This window comes from Pelecanus crispus, chromosome 4 (assembly GCF_030463565.1).
Source record: "Pelecanus crispus isolate bPelCri1 chromosome 4, bPelCri1.pri, whole genome shotgun sequence".
In the NCBI taxonomy this organism is placed as follows: Eukaryota; Metazoa; Chordata; class Aves; order Pelecaniformes; family Pelecanidae; genus Pelecanus; species Pelecanus crispus.
The window spans coordinates 69,520,385-69,542,299 of record NC_134646.1 but is presented as its reverse complement, the minus strand read 5'-3'; the positions used below and the strand labels follow the sequence as shown (position 1 = coordinate 69,542,299).

At 39.1% G+C, this 21,915-nt stretch overlaps 2 protein-coding genes across 6 annotated transcripts in view; one reads left to right on the top strand and one right to left on the bottom strand.

Annotated features, from left to right (window-relative positions):
- Nucleotides 1-105: 105 nt before the first annotated feature.
- Nucleotides 106-14,052, top strand: MED28 (mediator complex subunit 28). 5 transcript variants are annotated; one of them, XR_012831004.1, is made up of 6 exons: nt 106-270; nt 370-436; nt 1,600-1,712; nt 2,173-2,446; nt 5,425-5,594; nt 14,016-14,052. XR_012831004.1 is itself a non-coding variant. In XM_075709081.1 (4 exons), the coding sequence occupies exons 1-4, from the start codon at nt 106-108 to the stop codon at nt 2,368-2,370; spliced, it is 543 nt and encodes a 180-aa protein (XP_075565196.1). In that variant the 3' UTR covers nt 2,371-2,496. The 5 variants fall into 5 exon arrangements, 1 of the variants encoding a protein (XP_075565196.1); XR_012831005.1 differs by lacking the exon at nt 14,016-14,052 and adding an exon at nt 6,195-6,279; XR_012831003.1 differs by lacking the exon at nt 14,016-14,052 and adding an exon at nt 6,107-6,279.
- The window catches only part of FAM184B (family with sequence similarity 184 member B), a 51,742-nt gene continuing 32,343 nt past the window's right edge, over nt 2,517-21,915 (bottom strand). The window contains exons 4-12 of the mRNA XM_075709080.1: nt 15,322-15,534; nt 13,943-14,096; nt 12,665-12,777; nt 12,054-12,238; nt 8,971-9,117; nt 7,459-7,576; nt 7,172-7,276; nt 6,242-6,444; nt 2,517-4,768 (exon numbers count right to left, since the gene is read on the bottom strand). Of these exons, the coding sequence (XP_075565195.1) occupies nt 4,678-4,768; nt 6,242-6,444; nt 7,172-7,276; nt 7,459-7,576; nt 8,971-9,117; nt 12,054-12,238; nt 12,665-12,777; nt 13,943-14,096; nt 15,322-15,534 (1,329 nt within the window). The 3' untranslated portion in view covers nt 2,517-4,677. The remainder of the gene's footprint in view (nt 4,769-6,241; nt 6,445-7,171; nt 7,277-7,458; nt 7,577-8,970; nt 9,118-12,053; nt 12,239-12,664; nt 12,778-13,942; nt 14,097-15,321; nt 15,535-21,915) is intronic.

Sequence of the window (21,915 nt, the reverse complement as noted above, 5' to 3'; positions counted from 1 at the left end):
CGCCTGGGGAGGGCGGGCCGAGGCGCAGGGGCAGGGCGGGCCGAGGCGCCGGGCCCGCCTTCGGCTCCCGCCCCCCGGCGCATGCGCGGCCGGCGCTCAGCCGCCATGGCGGGCTCGCTGAGCGGGATGTTCGCCAACCAGCCGCCGGGGCCGCCGCCGCCGCCGCCCGGGCCTCCCGGCGGTCCCGGCCCGGCCGGCCTCATCCCGCCTCCCACCGGGCTGCGCAATCCCAACAACACGCTGGTGGACGAGCTGGAAGCGTCCTTCGAGGTGTGCGGGCCGGGGCGGGGCGGGGCGGGCGGGCGGGCGCTGCCCTGGCGGTGTCGGCCCCCCGCGGCCCGCTGACCGCCGCGCTTCGCTCTCCCGCAGGCCTGCTTCGCCTCGCTGGTGAGCCAGGACTACGTGAACGGCACGGACCAGGAGGAGATCCGCACGGGTGAGGCCCGGGGGCGCGGCCCCGCCTGACGCCCGGCGGGCCGGGCTGACGCCCCGGCGGCTTTCGGGCGCTGCCGAGGTGCCGCAGCTCGGCTGGGCTTCGCGGAGGCCCTGGGTGCGCCGGCGCTTACTCCGCAGGCCTGAAATGCCGAGGGGCACGGCGGGGGCTGCAAATCTGTGGCCGGCTCCCCCTGAAGCCTCTCGGGAAGCTTCGCGGGTGCGTGTGGGTTTTTCCGGGGGTGCGCGTGCCTTGGCCTCTGAGGCCAGAAGAGGTTTAAACACGACTTCAGGGTCTTCGAACGGTGACCCCGGCGTAACCGCGGGCTGCGCCCCCTCCGCCGGAGGGACGCTGTGCGCGGCAGCGGGCTCGCGCCGAAAGGAACCCACCCGCGAACGACCGCGCTCTTGTGGAAGAGTCCGAGTGGCGGCTGGCTCCTGCGGTTGTGTGGGGTTGTATTAACGCGCCCTGAAATACGCGGGTCAAAAACTAGGAAGCTCGTGTGACGCGTTGTGGAGCTCTGTGAAGCCGTAATAAAAAGCGGGAACGGAAAGCCTGGGTTGCGTAGCAGCAAGTTGTGTGACGGGTGCCTCTGTGGGAGGCGTAATTGACACTGAACTGGGATAAACAGGAAGTTAAAAAATGGCCCTTGACTGTTGTTTAGAAGTGTGCTTTTCCCTGAAAAATTGTCAAAGCCTGAGTCTCAAGAGCTGTTTCAAAAACAGCATAAATGCTTTTGAAAACCCCTTTCTGGATATGGGGTCATATTCATATGCTGGAATGGGACAGCTTTTATTATCAAAACAGTAGTGCATAATATGCTCCTGGGCTTGCAGTGAAATGTTTTCTTTATTCAACCAGGTTCCACAAATTATTTTATCACTCTTCATCATTGTCAAAAATGTAATAAAACTTGGGAAAAAAGAGTTGTCTTGCACCTTTAAAAGAAGGCCTGAAAGTGTGCAAAGAAATGTTTTATACAGAGACTTAATGCGCATCCTGGTTTTATAAATATGTCATTTTAGGAAAGTAAAATTTTCTTTTTAGAAAGTACTGTGAAAATTGTTTTTAATAGTGTGCAGACAACTACCAGTATCAGCCTGATAACTTCTTTTTTTGGAATCTTTATTTTTAGAATTCTTTCTATTTTGTTATTTTATGTTTAGGTGTTGATCAATGCATTCAGAAGTTTCTGGATGTTGCAAGACAAACTGAATGCTTTTTTCTACAAAAAAGACTGCAGCTGTCGGTCCAGAAACCAGAGCAAGTAATTAAAGAGGTATGATTAAATCAATTTACCTGTGTTGTGCTAGATCAGAAAAGCTGTGTACCAGTACAGTTAATCACCTCGTTCACATTAATTTGGGGTTTCTCAACATCGTGCTGTATCTTAAGTTGGTAGAACTTGACTGTTTATGAAGCTCTCACCATGAACCTGGAGAGGCTGGATGCCTGCTGCTCTGTGGAGTGTTGGAACACGGATGACAGTTTCATTGGAAGAAACAAACTAGTTAGGCAGATTTTGCTGGAAGTAATGATCTCCGAAATATGTGACCTAGGGGAACGGAACCAGTGCATTCACAGTGCTTCCCCTCTGTTTCATTTGACGCTTTTCCATTATTAGAATCCCTGTAAGATCAGCTTGAAAACTCAAGCTAAAAAAATTACATGCTTTTTATGTGAGGTGGTTGTTCTTATGAATACTGTCTATTTACTAATACACATTTTTTCATCCATAGGATGTTTCAGAATTAAGAAATGAATTGCAGAGAAAAGAAGCATTAATTCAGAAACATTTGGGTAAACTGCGACACTGGCAACAGGTCCTGGAAGATATCAGTGTACAGCACAAAAAGCCTGCAGAAATGCCTCAAGGTCCATTAGCTTACCTAGAGCAAGCATCTGCTAATATTCCTGCTCCAATGAAGCAAACGTGATCTTTGATTTTACATATCTGAATACTTTCAACAGTAAGCAGTGGTGTTACTTTTACTTTGTATGCTTTTGTATAAGGTAATTTGTACTACAAATATAAATAGTTAAGACAACTAAGCAAAATAAATTATCTTCCCCCCCCCCCCCCCAAAAATATGGGTTATTTTTATATTTCAATGGAAAATCTGCAGAGTGCTCTTCAGGATGCTTTCTGGTAGAAGTGTGCTTTCCAGAATGCATCCTGTTCCTTCTAGAAAGGGTGGCCGTAGCTTTCCCCTAACTATCTCTTTGCTGGTATGGTGAAAATACTTGCAAAGGGTACTGTGTGGTTTTACTGGAAGATTTAAATGTTTTGTGATCCAATAATTGTCCTGAAGTACCACTGTAGAAACACCCTTAGAATTGTCTGTATCTAGGTCAGATCAAGAGTACTTTTTTTGAAGTGAATTGTCCATCTCCACTGTACTTTTGCTCACCTCATGAAGAGGTCTCACAGTATACAAATTTGCTTCTTATGGATGAAATGAAACTGCAGAATGCACCCTGGCGAGGGGGGTATGTAATGCAGGCCCGATGTTACTGGTGTTCTGTCTGTCAGAATAGTGTAGAGATGGTCCAAAACACCTACCCCCAAAACAAAGACCACTCATTGTGGATGTTGGGTCATCAGCACTGTCCAGTCTACAGAATTAGCTTCTGCTGGGTTGCACCATTTAGTAATCTAAATGTAGCCAAAAAAAGATTTTGGAAATAGAAATAGCAAAGGAGTCCTGTCTCTGTATTTCTAGGCAACAGGCTTAATTCACCTTTTGGGGGACAGAGTTAACTAATTAGAATATTGTAACCCTGGAAATTAGAATTAGTAACTGTATTGAACTTTCTAATGCACTTTAAAAGGTTTTGGGGTAGAGTGGATGAAAACTAACAAAAAACCTAGCTCTATACATTTCTGATCCTCTCACAGATACCAAGGCACTCCTCAGTGTTACTTACTGTACACCATTTTATCCCCTTCTTGGTTACATGTATAAAAAGTGTCTTTTTGCCAAATCTGATGCCAAAGTCTCCTTCCAAACCAAGCAGTTCATCTTGGAAAAAATACTAGACAGCTGGGATGAAAGTATTGGCCTGTAGAAGCATTCTGCCCCTTCTGCCACCTTTTTACCACGGGTGAGGTGCAGTGACTGTTTTCTACTAAGTGCTTGCATCAGTTGGTACAGTTCTTGATGGCTGTAAGAGGTTAGGCTGGAGGTAGCCTTCGCCACACCTAAAATTTGACGTAGCTGGGTCCTGCTGGTTGAAATTAAATGGGGATTCAAATCATATAGCAGTTGAAGAAGAACTATCCTGTCTTAAACACTAGGCTGCTGGTTGCACGATTCCTTTCACATTGGTTGAGGAATTATCTGAGGGTTAATTTCTTTGTGGGTGTCTTTCCTTCCAGTAATGAGTCAGCTAGCATGATCTGATAAATGCAGTCATTTACCCACTTTGCATTTAGGTGGGCATAAGAACAATATTGAGATAAAATGTACAAGTGTGCAGTTCCCATAAATCTGGAACTCTGAGCCTATCAGTCTGACTCACACTTCAGCATAACATAGCGCTGTTTTGCACAACATAGAAATGGATGATTTACAAGCAAGTTTTAATGTTCATACTTACATATTATCCTAATGCATCAGGCTGACTGTTACATGTATTGAAGTGCAACAGGAATATTATACTGCAATGCTGACTATACAAAACAGATATTAAGCAAACCAGGAAGTACTTCTAAACCAGCCTGCTATAAACATGCTATTATTGGAGGCATACCTCATGCTGTACAGCTTAAAATAAGTTTAACAAAAATCTATTAAAAACTTAAAAAAATACATTATTATATGCAGAAATTATTTTAAACAGCTGATGAAGCAAATGTATAAACCAACAGAAATCACCTACAGAAGTAAGATCTTTTTTCAGCTGGAGCCAGATTGACAGGACGTATCAGAGACCAAACTCCATATTTAACAAATTGCAGCGTGGTACAGTGTCTTGATTAAAAAGTCTCTTCACATAACAGTATCCAGAATTTTGCTTTTTCTTAATTTTTTACACAGGTTGTTAAAAAACTGCATTTTTCTGAAATCCATGCCTGTAACTCCATAGTAATTAGATGTAAAAGAGTGCAGTTCCTAATTATTTAGTTGGAAATTACATCTTTTTTTTTCTTTTCTTCTAAGTCATACATTGGATTATCATTCCCTAAAAGAAAACAGGAAGAGCTGTTCTAGTAATTCTAAGAAGTATGGAAATAGTTTGCTTTAAAATGAAAAATATTTGGTAAACCATTCTTGATGCTGAGGGTCTTGGTTTTTGTCATCTTTGGTTTGTGGTGGTTCATTGCCATGTGTCCTGTGCAAACAAATAAGCATTAGCATCACTTACTTACAATCTTACCAATATCTGATATTTTTTTTCCTGGAAAAACTCATGATCCTATGAATAGAGCTGTGCACACATGAACTGGGTGAGGCCAAAAGGTGCCAGCTACAATTTCTAGTGGGATCTGCTAGCCAGGTAACTGGACTAACAGCACTGGTAGCAACACAAGGGAAAGTGTGAAGGAGAGCTAAACAGGTATGGAGAAATGTTTGGACATAATTATTGACTTGACATCTCTAAAAAAAAGGATGCTTCAAGAATATGAAGTCTTGAAAATCAGAAAATGGCAGCTGCAATTCACTCTTAAAGATATGAAATACAATTTATGCATTAAAAATGTTGAGTAAAAGTTTTACTTGGAACTGAAACATTTATCTGAATATTAACTGGCTTTTATAATCAGTCCTATTACATAGTCCCTGATTTTTCAGCATTCAGGATGCTTTTTTAACATTAATTTTGGTTAGCTTATAGTAGCAAATAGGACTTCCCTTACGCTGGATGGATTTAAGAGTAAGTAGGTAGCAGCCAAGCTACCCTCCATCTCCCTGTATGTTTTGCTTTAAAATATAAATCTGATTTGCCTTGGCAGTCATCTGGCATGACAGAATGGTTTTATCTTTAAGGTATAGGAATTGCAGAACTGGATCCAAGCCCGTGTCCTGGGTTATTGTCTTTGGCAGCAGTCAGCACCATCTGCCTTCAAAGAAAGAACTCTGTAGCACACAATTTACAGGATAACTCATCTCCACTAGGAGATAGGTGAGAAGGCTGGCTTTTGTCCTGAAGTATAGAGGTAGGGGTTTTTTTTTTTAATTATCATTATAACTGTATAATGTTAACTACATAAATTTTTCAGTATTTCTTGAAGAGATAGTTCAGTAATGTTTATAAAACACTAAACATTGTTTAAATAACAACTCATAAATTTGAAGTCAAGCTTTTCAGAGAAAAACTCAAACTAAGAAGTTTTTAGTTAAGTATCTGCTACTCAATTTTTAAGTCTCTAAACCCTTTGCAAAATGACTAGCCTAGATTCATTCAACTATCTCCTAAAATAAAAATATTTTATCTACATTTACCAAGTGCAAAGTGAGTAAACAAAAGTAAGAAGGAAAACACATCCTTAACAGAAGCACTGATATGTGTCCAAAGTTTTAAACAGGCATGTTTACTATTAACTACATTCTTAGTTAAACACTTGCAACTCCTCTCTTTTTTTTTGTACCAGGAGGGTTTGCAATCATAAGCGCTGTTGGGCAGTGATTATAGTGTACTTCTGCAGTAAAATTCTGGGTCTGTCTGCAGAGAATTGAACACATGGAGTTCACTGCATGACAGGAACCTTACGCCATTGTTTATTTCCAAATGTCTAATGTGTTTGAATGCCTACAAGATTCTGAATACCAATTCATTTATCATCTCTGCAAAATGGACAAATACCTTGTAGCAGCATTGCTGTCTGAGGACTGTGCTGATGGAGAGTCCACCCTGAGGCAGCCAGGACTCCGGTCTAAGCTTGTAGATTTTGTTATTTGAGGAGCACTTCTTTTTGATCTCAAGTCACAGCTCAAAAAGCTCTTTGCGTAGGAAGCTAAATTCGGAACGCTGACAACACGACTGGGCACCTCAACCATTTTCTTCTGCTGTTTTTTATTGTAACAGAAAACTTGATTACACATGCTTTTTTTTTTTTTTTTTTCACTTTAAAACCTCAACAATACCTCATTCCTAGATTTCTTGTGAGGACCACCCAAAAATGAAGATTCCCATCTTTTTCTGTAGGCATTTAAAATAAATTCTCAGGGTATGCTGTGAGGATCCATGGATTGGGTAGTCCAATTAAAACAACTCGTGTATTTGACCTTGAGGTTTTAGAAACATCAAAGCTGATAGCTTTGCAGAGCTCAGTTAGGTGCTTTCCAGCAACTTGACCTCTTTTCTTTCCATGACTATTTATAGACAGTACCATACAGAGGGGCTGGAATGACAAAGGGTAAATCCTGAGCAGCCCAAACACAATTCATCATTTTTCTTGATGCATGCAGTATCCCAAATAGCAACTCCCAAGTCTGCAAGCAGCTTCCAAATCTGCAAGCAATGGCTGTGCTTATCCCAGTGGAAGAATGACGGCTTTGGAGCTCTAGTGTTTTATATTTGCTTAAACACCTGTATCTATGTGCATATATACTTCTACTGAATTTATGTTATACTCAGCACCTGGTTGTAGGTTGGCTTACTGGAAAGAATTCTACTGAATAACATTACCATGAAAGATTAATAGGATCAATCTTTATTGTCCTGATCGTCTGTGTAATTCAAATAGCAATAAAACATCAAGATTTGTGATTTTAATTGCATTGCCTGTCTTACCTTCATGGAAGGAGTCAAGCATCCTGTATTAGGGTTGAAAGAAAATGATCGATTCCTGTAAGATTCAGTGTTGGCTAGTAGCGAATGCTGAAATTTTCTTCCTTCCTGAGGGGAAAGAAAGTTACGTGTATGGAAACATCTATTTGTTGGAAGTTGGTGTGGAAACATACTTGTCAAAGTATTCCAGAACAGAAAGAAAGTATCCGTCTGGAGCAATGTGTGAAACACTGAACAGAGCCTTCCAACAGATTCCAAAATATGTATGTACATATAAAAGGAAATCTTACCACCAGCTGCTTGATAATCTCTTCTCTCTCACTTAATTTGTCTTGCAGACAGCTTATAAGGTGTGTATCTTCTGATCTGGTCTCCCACTTTCTTGACTTTTCTTCTAATTCTTTAAGTCTGTACCAAAGAAAACGCAGACCAGAAAAAACTTCCTCAGGCCAGGTTCAAAAGATACCTGGGCTGTACTCTGCCCTAAATTGCAAGCCTAAAACACAGGGACATAGGCCTTTCTGATAAAACAGCACTTTTTAAAAATGGCATTTGTACATGTATTACATGTAAGATGCTGTGGAGTTCCAAAATAAATTGCTACCAGCGTTAACCCACAACTGTCCAGTGTAAAATCCAGCCCCTGGTGCAAAATACTAACAAGCTTGCACATCACATTGCTTGTGTAGTTTCCTAAAGAAAAAAATCTGTATCACAGTATCTGTGCATGTCTGTATTCATCTCTTTGTTCTCTTTTCTGACCCAATAACTTCAGAATCCACAGGCCAGTTCCAACCGTGTTTGACAGAGGCCTCAGAAATACTCAATTCCTATAACTTTGTGGAGAGGCTTGGATATACATGCTGCTTTAGTGAGTTCAGCTCTTTAAATGCCTTAATCAGGAGAAAAGATGCAAATGAGAACTTACACCTTCTTAGAGATGGTTTGGAAACACACACTTCATTGACCCATGAGAAAACAAGTCATTATTTCATCAGCCCAGTTACTGAATGTTGCTGTTTGAGAAACAGTGCTGTGAAGTTCACCTGCCATACTGAGAAATGTATTACAGAATACAAACCACCATTTTGTGGGGTTTTTTTGGTGAACATAAACATTTTTGAGAGGTCACCCCCCCACACCCCCCAATCTTATACTCTTAATTTAGTGTATCTCAGAGTTTAGATAAAAAGATAAATCTTAACACCTGAATGGTTTGTGACCTGCTTACATTCAAGTAGGTCTCTCTTCTGGATCCGCACAGTTGGCATAAGAGAAAAGGACAAGGGATATATATAATCACAGGGATTATTTCTGAAGGGCCTCTCCTGTACAGTCTGAAGCACCACAGAACTACTTAACTCCACAGGAAGCTGCAAAGTGCATTATTTACATGAGTTAGTGGGGGCTGTCCTGGGAAATTTGTAAGGGTGTGAGAATGAGCAAGAGCTTAACCTCGAAGATGCTGCTCTGCTGAAAATTAAGTACAAGATCATGGATCAAGGCCTCTGGTATCATCTGTGACAAAGATGATTTTACACTTCATAAAATTGCAAGGTGCTAAGTGCAGGTTTTAATTTAGCATTGTAAAACTGTATGTATAGTGCTTCACAATAAATAATATTCAGAGTTTATTACAATATATCTGGGTCTGTGTTTGCAAAGGAAATACCTATAGACTTCTATTTCAGTGCTTACAATATTCTACCTATGAGTAATAAAAAAAATTATACATACTAAGAATAATAATTTCAAACAGATCTCATTGCCAGTATGAGCCAGAGTTTATTTAAATGACTTACTCAGCTTCTAAGGAGAAAATCTTTGCTTGGAGTTGTGCCCGAGTGCTGCTGAAATCACGTAATATGTTTTCGATTTCCTTCCGGTGACCTTGTTTCAGTGTGTCCAGTTCTTTTTTACGCTTGATACTGAGGTCTTCTACCAGTAGCCTTTCATTGGTATTAAAATATATCTGAATTCTCATGTTTCAATACTAGTTTATTATCATTGATCAAAGCACACAGTTTTGAGGTCTTTTATTGATTACAAAGGTAGTTAACTGTGCAGCTCTGGGCTTCTGCTTACTGATTTGACTTTGACACTTTGGTTGCAATCTGAAGCAGAACCACATTAACACTGAGGAAGAGGAGAATTATCTGGAGACTTTCAGCCTTCAGGAAATGGAAGGTCTATTCTATATAATGGTGCTATTGATATTCTATCTATGGTTAGTTTGTACATAAATCTTACTGGTCAAACATGACAATAAAGTACCATAAGAACTCACTTGTATTAAGCAAAATTATTTTGAAATCTCTGGGATTTTAACATGAGGCTCTGATGCTATATTTCATCATGTTATGGCACCAGAAACATGTAATACTGCCTTCCACCATCCTAAAAATATTTTTTTAAAAAGTGAAGGTAAGAAACATTATAACAACACCTTTAACTACAACAATTGTCTTTAACAGACAATAGATTTTGAAAGATACTGCTATTTCATTAACACCGACAACTGAAACCTAAAAAATGCCTAACATTTTTTCAAGCCTAGCCATAACATTGCTTTCTGATACCAATCCCAAAACCTATAGCCATCTATTGAAGAATCATTGTTAGCTTGTTGCCTTTTGCTTGGTAACGTTTTGTTAAACCTTGGAGAAACTTTTGTATTAACTCAATGCAGAGCACATGTTCTGTTGTTTACCGATTAAAATAGAGATGTCAAACTCAGAAGATTAACAATTGTAATTTTCACAAAAGATATTAAGTTTACCTTTTTTTTTTTTAATGTATTTCTAAGCCCCTTTCACTTGTTTCTGAAATGCTTCCAGAAAGGCCAAAAGGCCCACAAAAGGTTTCTGCCCTTGAAATTAGAGCACAGCCATGGGAGTGATTGATTTGGCATTTGGCACAAAATAGCAAGCAGAAGAATAAGAGTAAAAATGGGAGCAGAATCTCTGACATGGATCTTTAGGGGTAGAATAAAAGCTCTGTTTCAGAATAGCCATTTTGGGACTTGTCCTCTCTTCCCATAAAAAAACCCTTTGTCTGCTCTCATCCTAGTCCTTACAAAAGGTTTCTGTACTGGAGGTGGAATTCACACAATTCAAGAGAATGGAAATGGGAATGATTACTTCAAGCAGATTACTGGTTTCACTCACTTGGCAACAGTAGGAATAGTAATTTTAAATAATTGGTTATAAAAATGTGGCACATGCAAATAACAAGCCACTATCACCTTTCAAATCAGAAACAATTATATAGCATAAGAAAATGTCACTGTTGTTAAAGTAACAGTAAAAAAACCTGTTATTTATATGCACTCACCAATTTAACTATTCCCCTACCCAAATTATTGGTCCTGCAAAAGCAAAACAAGAGCTGCAAGTTAATGTTGCAGACCTTCCATGGGTTAATTTCAGAGCAGCCTGTATCAGGTGCCTAGGACCATTTGAGCTCTTTGGTTCTACCTCCTGTTATTTGAAGGGTTTCTCCTTACATAATTTCCATTAATGCTTCCTTCTCAAATGCTTACTGTAGTAGAGCTACACCATCTATCCCCTGTAAAGATTATCCTCCAGCCCAGCAGCTTGAGCATTTGAGGCCTTTTAGACCTCATCACTGACATGTGAATAATTCTTCTCTTCATGAACAGAGGCTCTAAATTCCTTCAAGGTAGCTGGAGGGCACTGATGAAACTCTCTGGTTTGCAATTCTTTCTGTTGATCTTGCTTCAAAAGCTTGAAATGAAAGTCACTTTCAAGTAACTCTCTAAAGAGTGCAAAGGGGGGAAAAAAAGAGAAGTTTCTTTCTCATTCTTTAAATATCTACTGACTGGTAGACGGCAACAGAATTACTCTGGCCACTCTGACAGTCTGCCGAGAGACACTGTATCCCTTGAGTGCTTTTCTCTTGACTATATAGGACATAATTTTAAGGATTCCTTTAAGGGTATACTCTTCAGAAATCCTTTTATATATACAGCTTGAGTAGTTAAGGGCATACATTCTACACCATTGCAGAAATGAATTGAAAGGTACCCATAAACCAGATCCCTCAATCTCTCTGCAAAGAGAATGTGTTAAGTGCGATCATCCAGAAATTTCAAAGGATTCAACAGCCATACAAATGCACTGGACAGTGAACCCCAGTCTTGTCTCCCATGTAAAAGGCAAGTCCTGCACTTTTTCTGTACCCAAATGGGAAGACTCCAATTACTGCAATGCAACACGTGCTCCGAGCCTGTGGCTACACTAAGAGGGTGTGGTCCACCATCTACAAAGACAGCCAAGACTACAAGTCAGCGTTGCCCTTCCTGTGCCCTGACAGCACATTGCAGCTCCAGGCTTCCATCAGCCCAGAGGCGCTGTCAGTATCTGCTATCACTGCCCTTACTCCCCCAGTGCAAAGCTGGCTGTTACAGCCAAAGCAGTCTCACAGAGTACATATGGCATTCTCAAGAGTCCCCTTTAGAGTTAACAACCCATTGGTTTCAGCTACAGAGAGTACATATAAAAAAATGATATTTGTTCTCAGAGACTTCTACATTTTTTTAATAGCTCTTGGGTGAGTGTGGGATTTGTTTATGTCTTCCAGTGCCTCTCAAAGGCTGACGTTACGCAGATTTTCTCAGGTCACTCCTGTGGGGCTACGCTGGACATATTTCTCTGTGACATATAATGAACAGTTAGTTCAAATGCTTTTGTTATGGCTGGAGAGAAATGTGAAATGAACTACTGCTTTTGCAAAACTCCTAACCTCTAAAATTAATACTTTACAAAGGAGAGATTCTGACACTCATCACATTTAGAACATCTCTGATGCTGGCATTATTATTGACTCTGTAGATAGCACTGTGAAGTGTGAATTTAAGGCAAACCTTCTGTGCTGTTTCTCCCTATCCTGAAGCTGTTCAGCTTCTTGCTTCTGTGACTCCAACTCAGCACTGAGTAGCTCCATTGTGTCCTTCAAAAGTAAATTCTCTTTCTTGAGTTCGGAAATTTCACTCTGACATTTTTCCAGTTCATCATGGAGAGATCTGATCTGGCTCTGGCTACTTCCTTCCTAAGAAAAAGGCCAAATTTAGTTATTCACAGACTCTAATTACTTAATGCAAAGAGCTCACTGGAATTGTGTGCATTGAATTTTTGTGGACTGATTTTTCAATTAAATGCGCAATTATATGTGCAAGACGAAATCTGTGATCAAAACTTCCTGAACATATCTTATAGTCCCCATAAAATTTATTTTATTTTAACATTCGTTCATTTACTTGTGTTGTAGATTCTGATCTGTAAATGAGAAAAAAGCCTGCCCATAGGGGAAAGATGATAAATAATGTTAACATTTTAAAGTGTGACATAAGGGAAGGAAACCCATTCCATTTCTGTAAGAGATTCTGTGCACTTTTATTATCTGTGGAGAGAGAAATTTGATACTATTGCTTTCACAAAACACAACACGGCAGCAAAGTATGAACTGGATTCTTGCCTGTTGCTTCTTCAGTGTCCTCACACTCCTCAGCTCCATTTGGAGTTCTTCTATTTGTTTCTTAAGATTAGTGCATGACGTCTGCTGCTCAGAGAGTTCCATCCTTAGAGAGCCTAGTAACAATCAGACAGACAATCATTAAAGCAGTCAGCAGCCAGCTGGATGGGGAAGGTAGATATAGACAATGTAGATGAAAACATTAATACATTACATTTTGCTTTGTTCCTCAATTCCTTTGCCATTAAGTATAATGGCCTCCTGTTACTAGAGAAGCAACTCAGTTGAGCAATACTAAGCAGATATGGAGCTACAATAGCAATGATTCAACATTGGAATCAGAGAGGTACTTCTGTGGCAGTTGTTTTGCAGACTAAATCACTATAATTGCTTCTTCTAACCTTGAACTTTACTGGAGCACCCCTGAGCTTCCCTGTTAAGTCCACTGGTGTTTTATAGAGGGCCATAAGGTAGACTGAGGACAGCTCTGGTTGTGTTAGAGAAATACAACACTTAAGTATGCAGATTTGTCATATACTGCAACTTTTGTGTATACTGGGTGCAAGTTTTGGCATGGATCAAGTACAAGGAGAAAGAAGTTTTTCTCTCTCTCTATTGTTTCCCCACAATTTTTCTCGAAGAAGAACAACAGACTTTATCTATTGAACATATAAACTTTAGAGAGCGACAACTCTTTCCAGCAAATTTGAATTACTGAAAAAACCCCAAGAAGGGAATCCAGTTTGTACTTAAAGTACTTCCAAATTATTCTCTAATTAAAAAAACTTTTGTAGATGAGCTTTAATAACCTGAGTTCAAACATGGAGATATTACAGGACCTCCTAATGCAGTGTTCTGTTCAGTTCTGAACAGTTTAGGGTACTTTCTAAACTGACTAAACAATACATATGGAGCAACTGATCTCCACTGCTGAACTCAATAGAACAGATTTGAACCACATATAGTAATTCTTCACATCATAGAAAAAAAGAGGAAAGTCATATACACTAACTACGATATTCCAACTTAATATACCTGATAATGCATACTTGAACGTTGTACACCAGCCTACTCTCACAGCAACATTCTGCTGCTGACAGTTGAGAGCTAGTTTAACAAAGAATATTAAGTCTGTATTGCTGAAATTGCAGGGCATGGAAAAGGAGATTCACAAAGGCCTGAGTTCCCAGAAGATGGGAAAGAAAATGAATGGGAGGAAAGTCAGTGCTTCTCAGCATGGAATCAAGCAGTAGGAGCTGTGCATGACAGGAGACATTATACCTAGCAACAGGGTTTGCTGCTTCTGTATCTGCTCGAGTTCATCATGTAATTCTTTCTTTGCTTTCTCTTCCAGGGTTTGTATTTCCAGCCTATGAGACTGATGTTGGATCTTGAAAGTCTCATTAAATTCCTTTCTCAAACGTTCCTCTGCCTCCTGTAAGCAAAAGCCCCCCCCCCCAAAACAAAGTAGTTGGAGCCTATTTACTTGTTTTACTTGTAATGCCAGGATGAATCTGGTCTTTCATTGTAGAACTTTTATTTTCATCACCACTTTACATGATACTTCATCGACAGAATAAAAGAATAAAAATGAGCTGAAGTTAAAAAATAAAACTTAATAGGGACAAGAGAAATTATTAAGATATCATCTATTAGATTTGTTGTACATCATGAAATAATAACACATCTTTGCACTATTTGGCATTAGAAAGATGTTTCATTATTCAACACACGAAGCCCCCCCAGATTTGACCTGTATGTCATTACTTATCACTACTTATCACAGTGTGTCAGACAAAGGCTTCTATCTTTCCCTGTACCGTTCTTGGCTAAAACTTCTACTGCCATTAGAAGTGCTGCTGCTAACACTGTAAACAACGGAGCAGTTGCTCTGTAGTGGTTCTGAAAGCAAACTCCTATCCTCAGTTTCATTTTTACCAGCTTACTGCCTTCAGCTGGGTTTTGTTAAAGCTGGGATTTTATTCTGAATATATAAACAAGATATTAAATTCTACTTAGCATGGTTTTACTATATATGTTTTATAAGCAGGTTTTCCATAAAGTGTGCGATGTCAACAGGGACATCTGAACTCCATATCACAATCACATGTAGATTTTTTAAGCCAATTTTTTTTCTCAAACACCAACATTCTTTAGAACCTCAATATACTGCATTAACATTTTGTCACTGAAATATATCCACCTGAGCCTTTAAAAGCTTTGGTTATCCACTTACAGAATTGGTTTGTTGAAGGTATCTAAGCCAATACACATCATTATACATGTCTATTCTACTTCTTTTAAAGTATTTATGTATAAATTAATAATGGATGAAAAAGAATAAAACTGAATCCTGTTAATAACACACTTAGGAATTCCCTTGTATTTCTGAAGAAAGAGCACAGCTAGAGGAGCTGGTATTCATTGCAGCCTAACTGTAGAGGGTAGGCTATATTATTTCATGAAACTATTTCATTCACACTGTGGTCTAAGTTCAAATGTTAAAACAATTTTAAAAAAACCCAACCTGAAGATGATGAGGTTTCAAAATCACAGAATAATTCATTATGTGCAACAATGGCAACCCATCATTAAGATAATTGGAGATAACTTATCCCACAAATATGATTTTTTTTAACACTAGTATGTTGTAAACTGACCTTGAGTTCCTGATTTTTGCTTTTCTCCAACATTTTTAAGACTTTTTGATGTGATGCCTCCAGCTGTAGTTTAACATTCTGGTTTTCTTTAATAGTGTTTTGAAGATCCTGCAAAAGCTTCTCCTTTTCTTTGTTGGACTGTAGATTATGTTTCTTCAGTGACTCCTTGAAATTATTTGCTTGCTGATCTAATATTTGCTTCAGCTGAGCCACCTTCCAGAAAAGTAAGTCAGCAGGATAGGATTAATGGCTGCATTCACAATGGAGAGGAATTATATAAATTTGAGTACATTTTATGAACTTGTGTTGCTCTATGAAAAAAAGCAAGATGCTTGTTTCATGCAAGGACCCCTTTTTCAGTGAAGAATGACATCCCTTTTGCATATACTGCCTGTTGCCCATCAAGTACTTTTCTTAAATTATTTCTTTTCAAAGCATCTCCATCTCATACATACAATCCATAATTCAGCTTGCACAACAATTATGGCACAAACCAGGAGGCAGGCGTAAGGCTGTGCTTATTGTCATCCTGGAGATGTAATACTGCAGAGTCCATTTACACAAAGCAGTAGATTAGAACCAATGGAAACAAGAATTCTGCACATCATGCTTCAGATGTGTTTTATTTTCTCCCTTCTCTTAGCTTAATTACTAAATACAGTAGACATGTCTATAATGGCTGACACACAAGTGATAAAAAAATACCCATTTATAAGAATAACTTGGTGGGGTTTTTTTTTGGTGGGGAAGGAAGGAGTTTGTTCTCTTTCCTATTTGGTAGGTTTTCTAAACTTTCACGAAAAATTTATATTTGCCCTTCTTCTTAAATTTGCCATCCCTAACATCATAGCTGTGAAATTCTGAAAAACTGCCTTCTACATAGAAGGAGCATGCATAATTAGTAAGGCCAATTAGCATTTTTGCTGCTGTAGCTGACTTCCAAGTCTGCTTTTTTGTGCTGCCATGCCTTCTGCAAAACCTCTGTCTCTTGCCTTTTCTTTTTGGGAGCGTGTGAAAAAGGATGGTGTGTTTTCCAATGTTTATATACATGTACTTTCCAGCCTTAGAGAAACAGAATTCAGACTATGAAAGGAAGAAGGTGGCTTCCTTAGAATTTCATGTGAGTTTATTCAAATGTCGTTACACACACCTGCAAATTGGATATGATACAGATTATAACCTGTGACTCCATCCTATTCTTTTCTCTACACTAATATATGGGTTTTGTCTCCTCTTCAGTGTTGCCTTCATTTTTTTCCATGCATACTGCAGACAGTTTGTTAGTTGAGGAAGCACTGCAGCTTTAGCTAGCTAAATAGTTGCTTGTAACTTCAACTGCACACTTGTGGTCCTTTCTGATGCAGCACCACAAAAGCTGGAGGAAGATTTACTAAGTGGGCTAAGGTGTCTATATCCTTCCACGTTTCATTCTCATAGCACTTTCTGGTATATTTTGTGTTACATAAGAGAAAAGAGGACATGCTGCCCAAAGCCCTTACTTCTCATTAACTTCATGGCCACAGTCAGCATTGCACTGTCCAAAGGGAGATACTAATGAGCTATGCCAGATTTCTTGAAAGCACAGGAATCCTTTCTGATGATGGCTAAATGTACTCCTGCTAGCTCATGGCGCTGTTCTTTCTTACATTGTTGACCATGCTGGCTTCTCTCCTCCAAAGGATGTATGTTCTTCTTTCCCTCTCCTGAGGTCCTTCTCCATTCCCAGATGGATCACAGCCCTTATTCTCTATGCCTCTACTATTCTCATAGGTTCCCAGCATAGAACTGTGCTCTAAAGGCTCAAAATGCTGCAAAACACAGAGCTTGTATCAGTTCCCAGGGTCTCAACTCCTTTCGAAGAAAGGACATTCTGTACTCCCACTTTATGACCACAATCTTCAACTACATTGTACTTATCTTAGCTTCTAGTCCTGATTTCTGCTTTTACCATTTCTTGGCATCTGCTCCCTTCTCTCTAGAACTTATACAAGTCTTTATGTCCCAGAAATGAATCCTGATATTAAAGAAGAAAAATTAATTTGAACCTTTTTTTTTTGGAGACACCCACAGCTTAGAAAGAATTATTTCTACTTGATCAATTTGTCCTATTTTAATTGGGTTTTCTACAGAGCAACTAAATAAGAGCCTGAAAACATTGTAAAAACTTGCTATACTTGGTGTGTTAGTAGTTTATAATTTTGAGTTAGAAGTTTTCATTCACAGAATATCAGATGAAGATTATTTCTATGTACGCACAATTCACATGAAAAATGAATGTTCATGGACTTCATGTGCTGTGGAGATAACTCAAAACCTATTACTTGAACACACACATTTCATGAGAACTACATAACTCCCTTTACTAAATCTGGTTTCTGTACCTCTGTAAGCAGCTAAAAGAAAAAATTACCGTTCCATTTTTGAGTAGGTTTACGGCTGCAGAACTGCTGTTCCTACACACAAGTCAGTATACTGTGTTCCTTCCATTTAAATAGAGTTTGTCCTTCACTTCAAATCCACAAGTCAGGTTCCTTTTCTCCTGGTCCAGTTGGTGGTGGTCATTACTGATCATCACTGATCTTGTACTTCAGTTTCCCTCTGAACCCTTTCCAACAGCCTGCTCACAAAGGGCCATATTACTGTTATAATTAATGTGGATTTCCTTTACCAGATGGGGTAGATGTTTAGTTTATTACATCAGTTTATTACTGATGTTTCACATGTTCCGAGATCTACAACAGTATCTGTAATTTAGACATGACAGAAGTCTGCAAGCAGAGATGAACCTTGTTAAAAATCTCGTTAGCAAAGCTACCAGTTTGGGCAGTTGACTTTCTCCTATTTGGTGGCCAAACCAAGCAATCAATAAAACTTCTAGTCAAATCAATCCAAAGGAATAATTTTTGAATGTACACATCAAAATGAAAGATTAAAGTATTTCCTCCAGACTGAATTTAATGTTTTTAAAACTTAAATTATTTCATCATTTGCAGGGAGACAAATGGCTTCATTCACAGAACACAGGGGAAGAAGAGATGGCAGTGGTGGTTCTGCTTTGTGTGTGTGTGAGGGAAAGGAAGCACAGAGGCACAGAAAAAACGAGAGAGCAAGAGAATGCGTGCATGTGCATATGAAGGTAACTGGGACACTTACCCAAGTGACGAAGGCCTAGGTTGTCCAGTGACAACTTAATATACAAGTGAAGAAGTGGCAACAGGTGACACGCTGTAGCTCACCCTGTTTCATCCTATAACCCACTGACAAGGGAACTCTTTCAAAGGTGAGAAAGCTGACAGAAGAAAAAAAAAACAAGCCTAGGTCTCCAACACATGCTCCCAAGTAACTAGCGATAGGACGAGAGGAAATGGCCCCAAGTTGTGTCAGGGAAGGTTTAGATTGGATATTAGGAAAAATTTCACAGAAAGAGTGGTCAAATTGGAACAGGCTGCCCAGAGAGGTGGTGGAGTCACCATCCCTGGAGGTGTTAAAAAAAAGTGCAGATGTGGCACTTTGGGACATGGTTTAGTGGGCATGGTGGTGTTGGGCTGATGATTGGACTGATGATCTTAGAGATCCTTTCCAACCTTAATGATTCCTAGTTTTACTTTCATTAAAAAATAATCCAGCCACCAAGTCAAGAATCATGAAATTACTACTCTACCCTTAATTGGTTTAGTGGTGGACTTGGTAGTGTTAGATTAATGGTTGGACTGGATGATCTTAAAGGTCTTTTCCAACCTAAATGATTCCATGATTCTAATGCTAGGTTGGTAGATAAGAAGAAAACAAACATTCCTTCTCCCAGTGTTTTGTGAATCAAGTTTTTTTATTTTGTTCTCTTTTAAGTGCCAGAAAATGAAAGACTAGTTTTCCTCTTCTTAAACAATTTCAAACCAACACGGTACATTTGAATTTCACTGAAGCTATCCAATCAAATTGATTTCAGTTAGCAAATTTGAAAGCAGACCTAGCTTCAGCTGCCCCAAACTGTGAGTTTAACTAATCATCCAGTCGTTTCTTGGCTTTTTCCTTTGTGTCATCCAACTAAATACAAAGAAAACTATCTGTCTGAACAAACTAGTGAAGCATAATTGCTAAATGTTATTCTTAACGAAATACATTAATTGTCTTTCATGCGTCTGTGTGATGGGATCTATCTCTGGCCTGGATATACTCCAAGAACAGGCAGGTGCCAGAGCCACTTCCCAACCATACCTTTTTTTCCAGAGCTGCTGCAATTTTTTGGTTTGGTTTTTTTTGGGTTTGGGTTTTGGGTTTTTTTTTTTTTCAGTAAGTGGTAAATCATAAGATTTAACTAAATGGGCACTTGGGCTTCTGGTTACAGGTAAAACATTTACTTTGTCTTAATGCTTATTGAACTCAAGCCAATGTTTTCCTATATAAAGAAAGGCAACACTGAAAGTTTTAGGTACTGCAGTTCCTTATAAAACTAACCTTTGATGTGAAACACTTAATGCTGTACAGTCCCCTGTATCAGTTGATGTAATATGCATTAGCATTACTACACTCAAGCATGCATTTTTTTTCTGGGCTTCCTGAAAGTAAGACAGTGAGTAAAAAAGATGTGCCAGAAGAGTAGGCTGTATATTTTCTAACAGAAAAATTGGAAATAGGAAAAATGTCACTTGGAATATTTCTTTTGCAAATTAAATATTCATCTAGGTGGGGAAGATTAAAAGAGGCATATATAAACTTCAGCTGTGGTCACAATATTATTAACCTTACAGAATCTCTTCATAGACAATTGTTGGTTCAAAGCACTACTAGCATGAAACACAAGATCATACTAACTAGAAATAGGCTAAGCAGTAAATTGGTAGCAATAGAGAACATAATGCAGTAAGAAATCAGATGGAAAAGTGTTTCTAAAAACATTATTTTTCAGTGATTTAGGGAAAAAGCCCTACACAAATACTTCAGGGATACAAACACACTCTTTCTCATGAATTCTGTTCCTTTTAACTGTCAGTTAAAAGGGCTTTCAAATCCACCAGTGCAAATCCTTCTCTGGAATATTTTGCAGTGCCCAGGCATTTTATTGTGTTTCATTACTTCAAAACAGATAGCCAGACCCTCAATTTGTAAAACTGGTAAAGCAACATTTAAACCAATGAAACTATGCTAACTCACGAGTCCAGAATCTATTTGGCTCCTTTTACTAATAACAGACCAGTAACATTGTTTTATAATGTCTTCCTGCTGCAAAACAAAACCTCTTGAAAAAACTGTACCTCTAATACCATTATTCATTCACTTTTATCCACTAGAATTGTATAAAGCGGTCTTAAAGATGCAACTAATACCTATCCACAGTAGAAACTCTAGGCAACAGTATTTTTCTAGGCTCTGCTGAACTCTTTTCAAATTTCAGGGTTATGTTTGCACTTGCCCTTTCTTATGACAGCTGATTTTGCCTCCCACTGTCTTCCAAGTAAAGAAAAAAGGAACAACTATTACTAAAAGATGACAGATAAGTTTTGAAATATTTCAAAAGTCTTTCAAGTTTCATTCTTTTCTAACCATAATTACTGTCCTTCTCCTGGGAAGGATGGCTTGATTCTTCTGAAGAAGTACCTCTCAGACTTTGACAGCCCATGGGCAAAAATACTGGGCAAGTATAAGACTGTACATGCCATCACAGTTGGCTCCCCCGTTTGACTTCTACTTTGACTATTTTAATTCACTGTGCTTGCAAGCAGTATGAATACTTGAAGTCTATCTTATGTCTGCTCTCCCCTTATTTTATTTATTGTACGTAAGAAGTGTGAAATCTCAAAGGCAAGATCTAAAGTTGGAATCAGAGAGAATACTTTGACTTCCTGTATCTTTTAAGTAGAAAGATACGAGTTTCTCAATGCATTGCTAGGGGATGAATTTATATAAAAGACGACTTAAAACTGCCTTTTGATGTATTATAGAAGAGTCATCACAATTGAGAATTTGTTCAGAGAATTAAAATAAGGCACCCAAATGCTACAGGGTTTTACTCATACTATGATGCTATTACATCAAAACGGTAACACGGTATAAGAAGTAACAACAAAATAATGAAATTCTATTTTACTGTTGTCTTTAGGCTTATTTCAGTTACTTCAGTTAAGTTCACAGTTAACTGCCTTCCTAAACTTATGGCAATACCTGACTGGAGGGACAGGTGTGAACACACTAGGCACATCTCTACTGCTGCTCATTGGTGGTACCTACAAGATCTCCATCTAGGCTTTGGGCATTGCTGTGCTAGCATTGTTCAAAGATATATCATGACAAGGCAACGCCTGCACTTCCATTTTATGCACCTTCCAATTCCAGAATAGCCCCTTTAACACGCTGAAGAGATCCTGTAGTGCAAAAGCAAGGAACTGGACAACTCCTAACGAACTAGCATTTGACTCACACAGAATCTCACATCCTTCCTTCCAAAGGACCAAACAGGTATGAATCTGATTTGCTTATCCAGAAAAATCTTAGTAATACAGAAATACTGCCACTTTAAAGTGCATCCCCAGAAACATGAAATTATCGTGATTCTGTCTACTCTGCACAGTGTTCTAGCTATGTCAGCCCAACCAAAAA

What these genes read in the sequence shown, in the direction of transcription:
- MED28 (XM_075709081.1), top strand. Translation starts at nt 106, where the DNA reads ATGGCGGGCTCGCTGAGCGGGATGTTCGCCAACCAGCCGCCGGGGCCG. An exon ending in AGCTGGAAGCGTCCTTCGAG is followed by an intron (nt 271 to 369) that starts GTGTGCGGGCCG and finishes GCTCTCCCGCAG; the next exon opens with GCCTGCTTCGCCTCGCTGGT. An exon ending in CAGAGCAAGTAATTAAAGAG is followed by an intron (nt 1,713 to 2,172) that starts GTATGATTAAAT and finishes TTTCATCCATAG; the next exon opens with GATGTTTCAGAATTAAGAAA.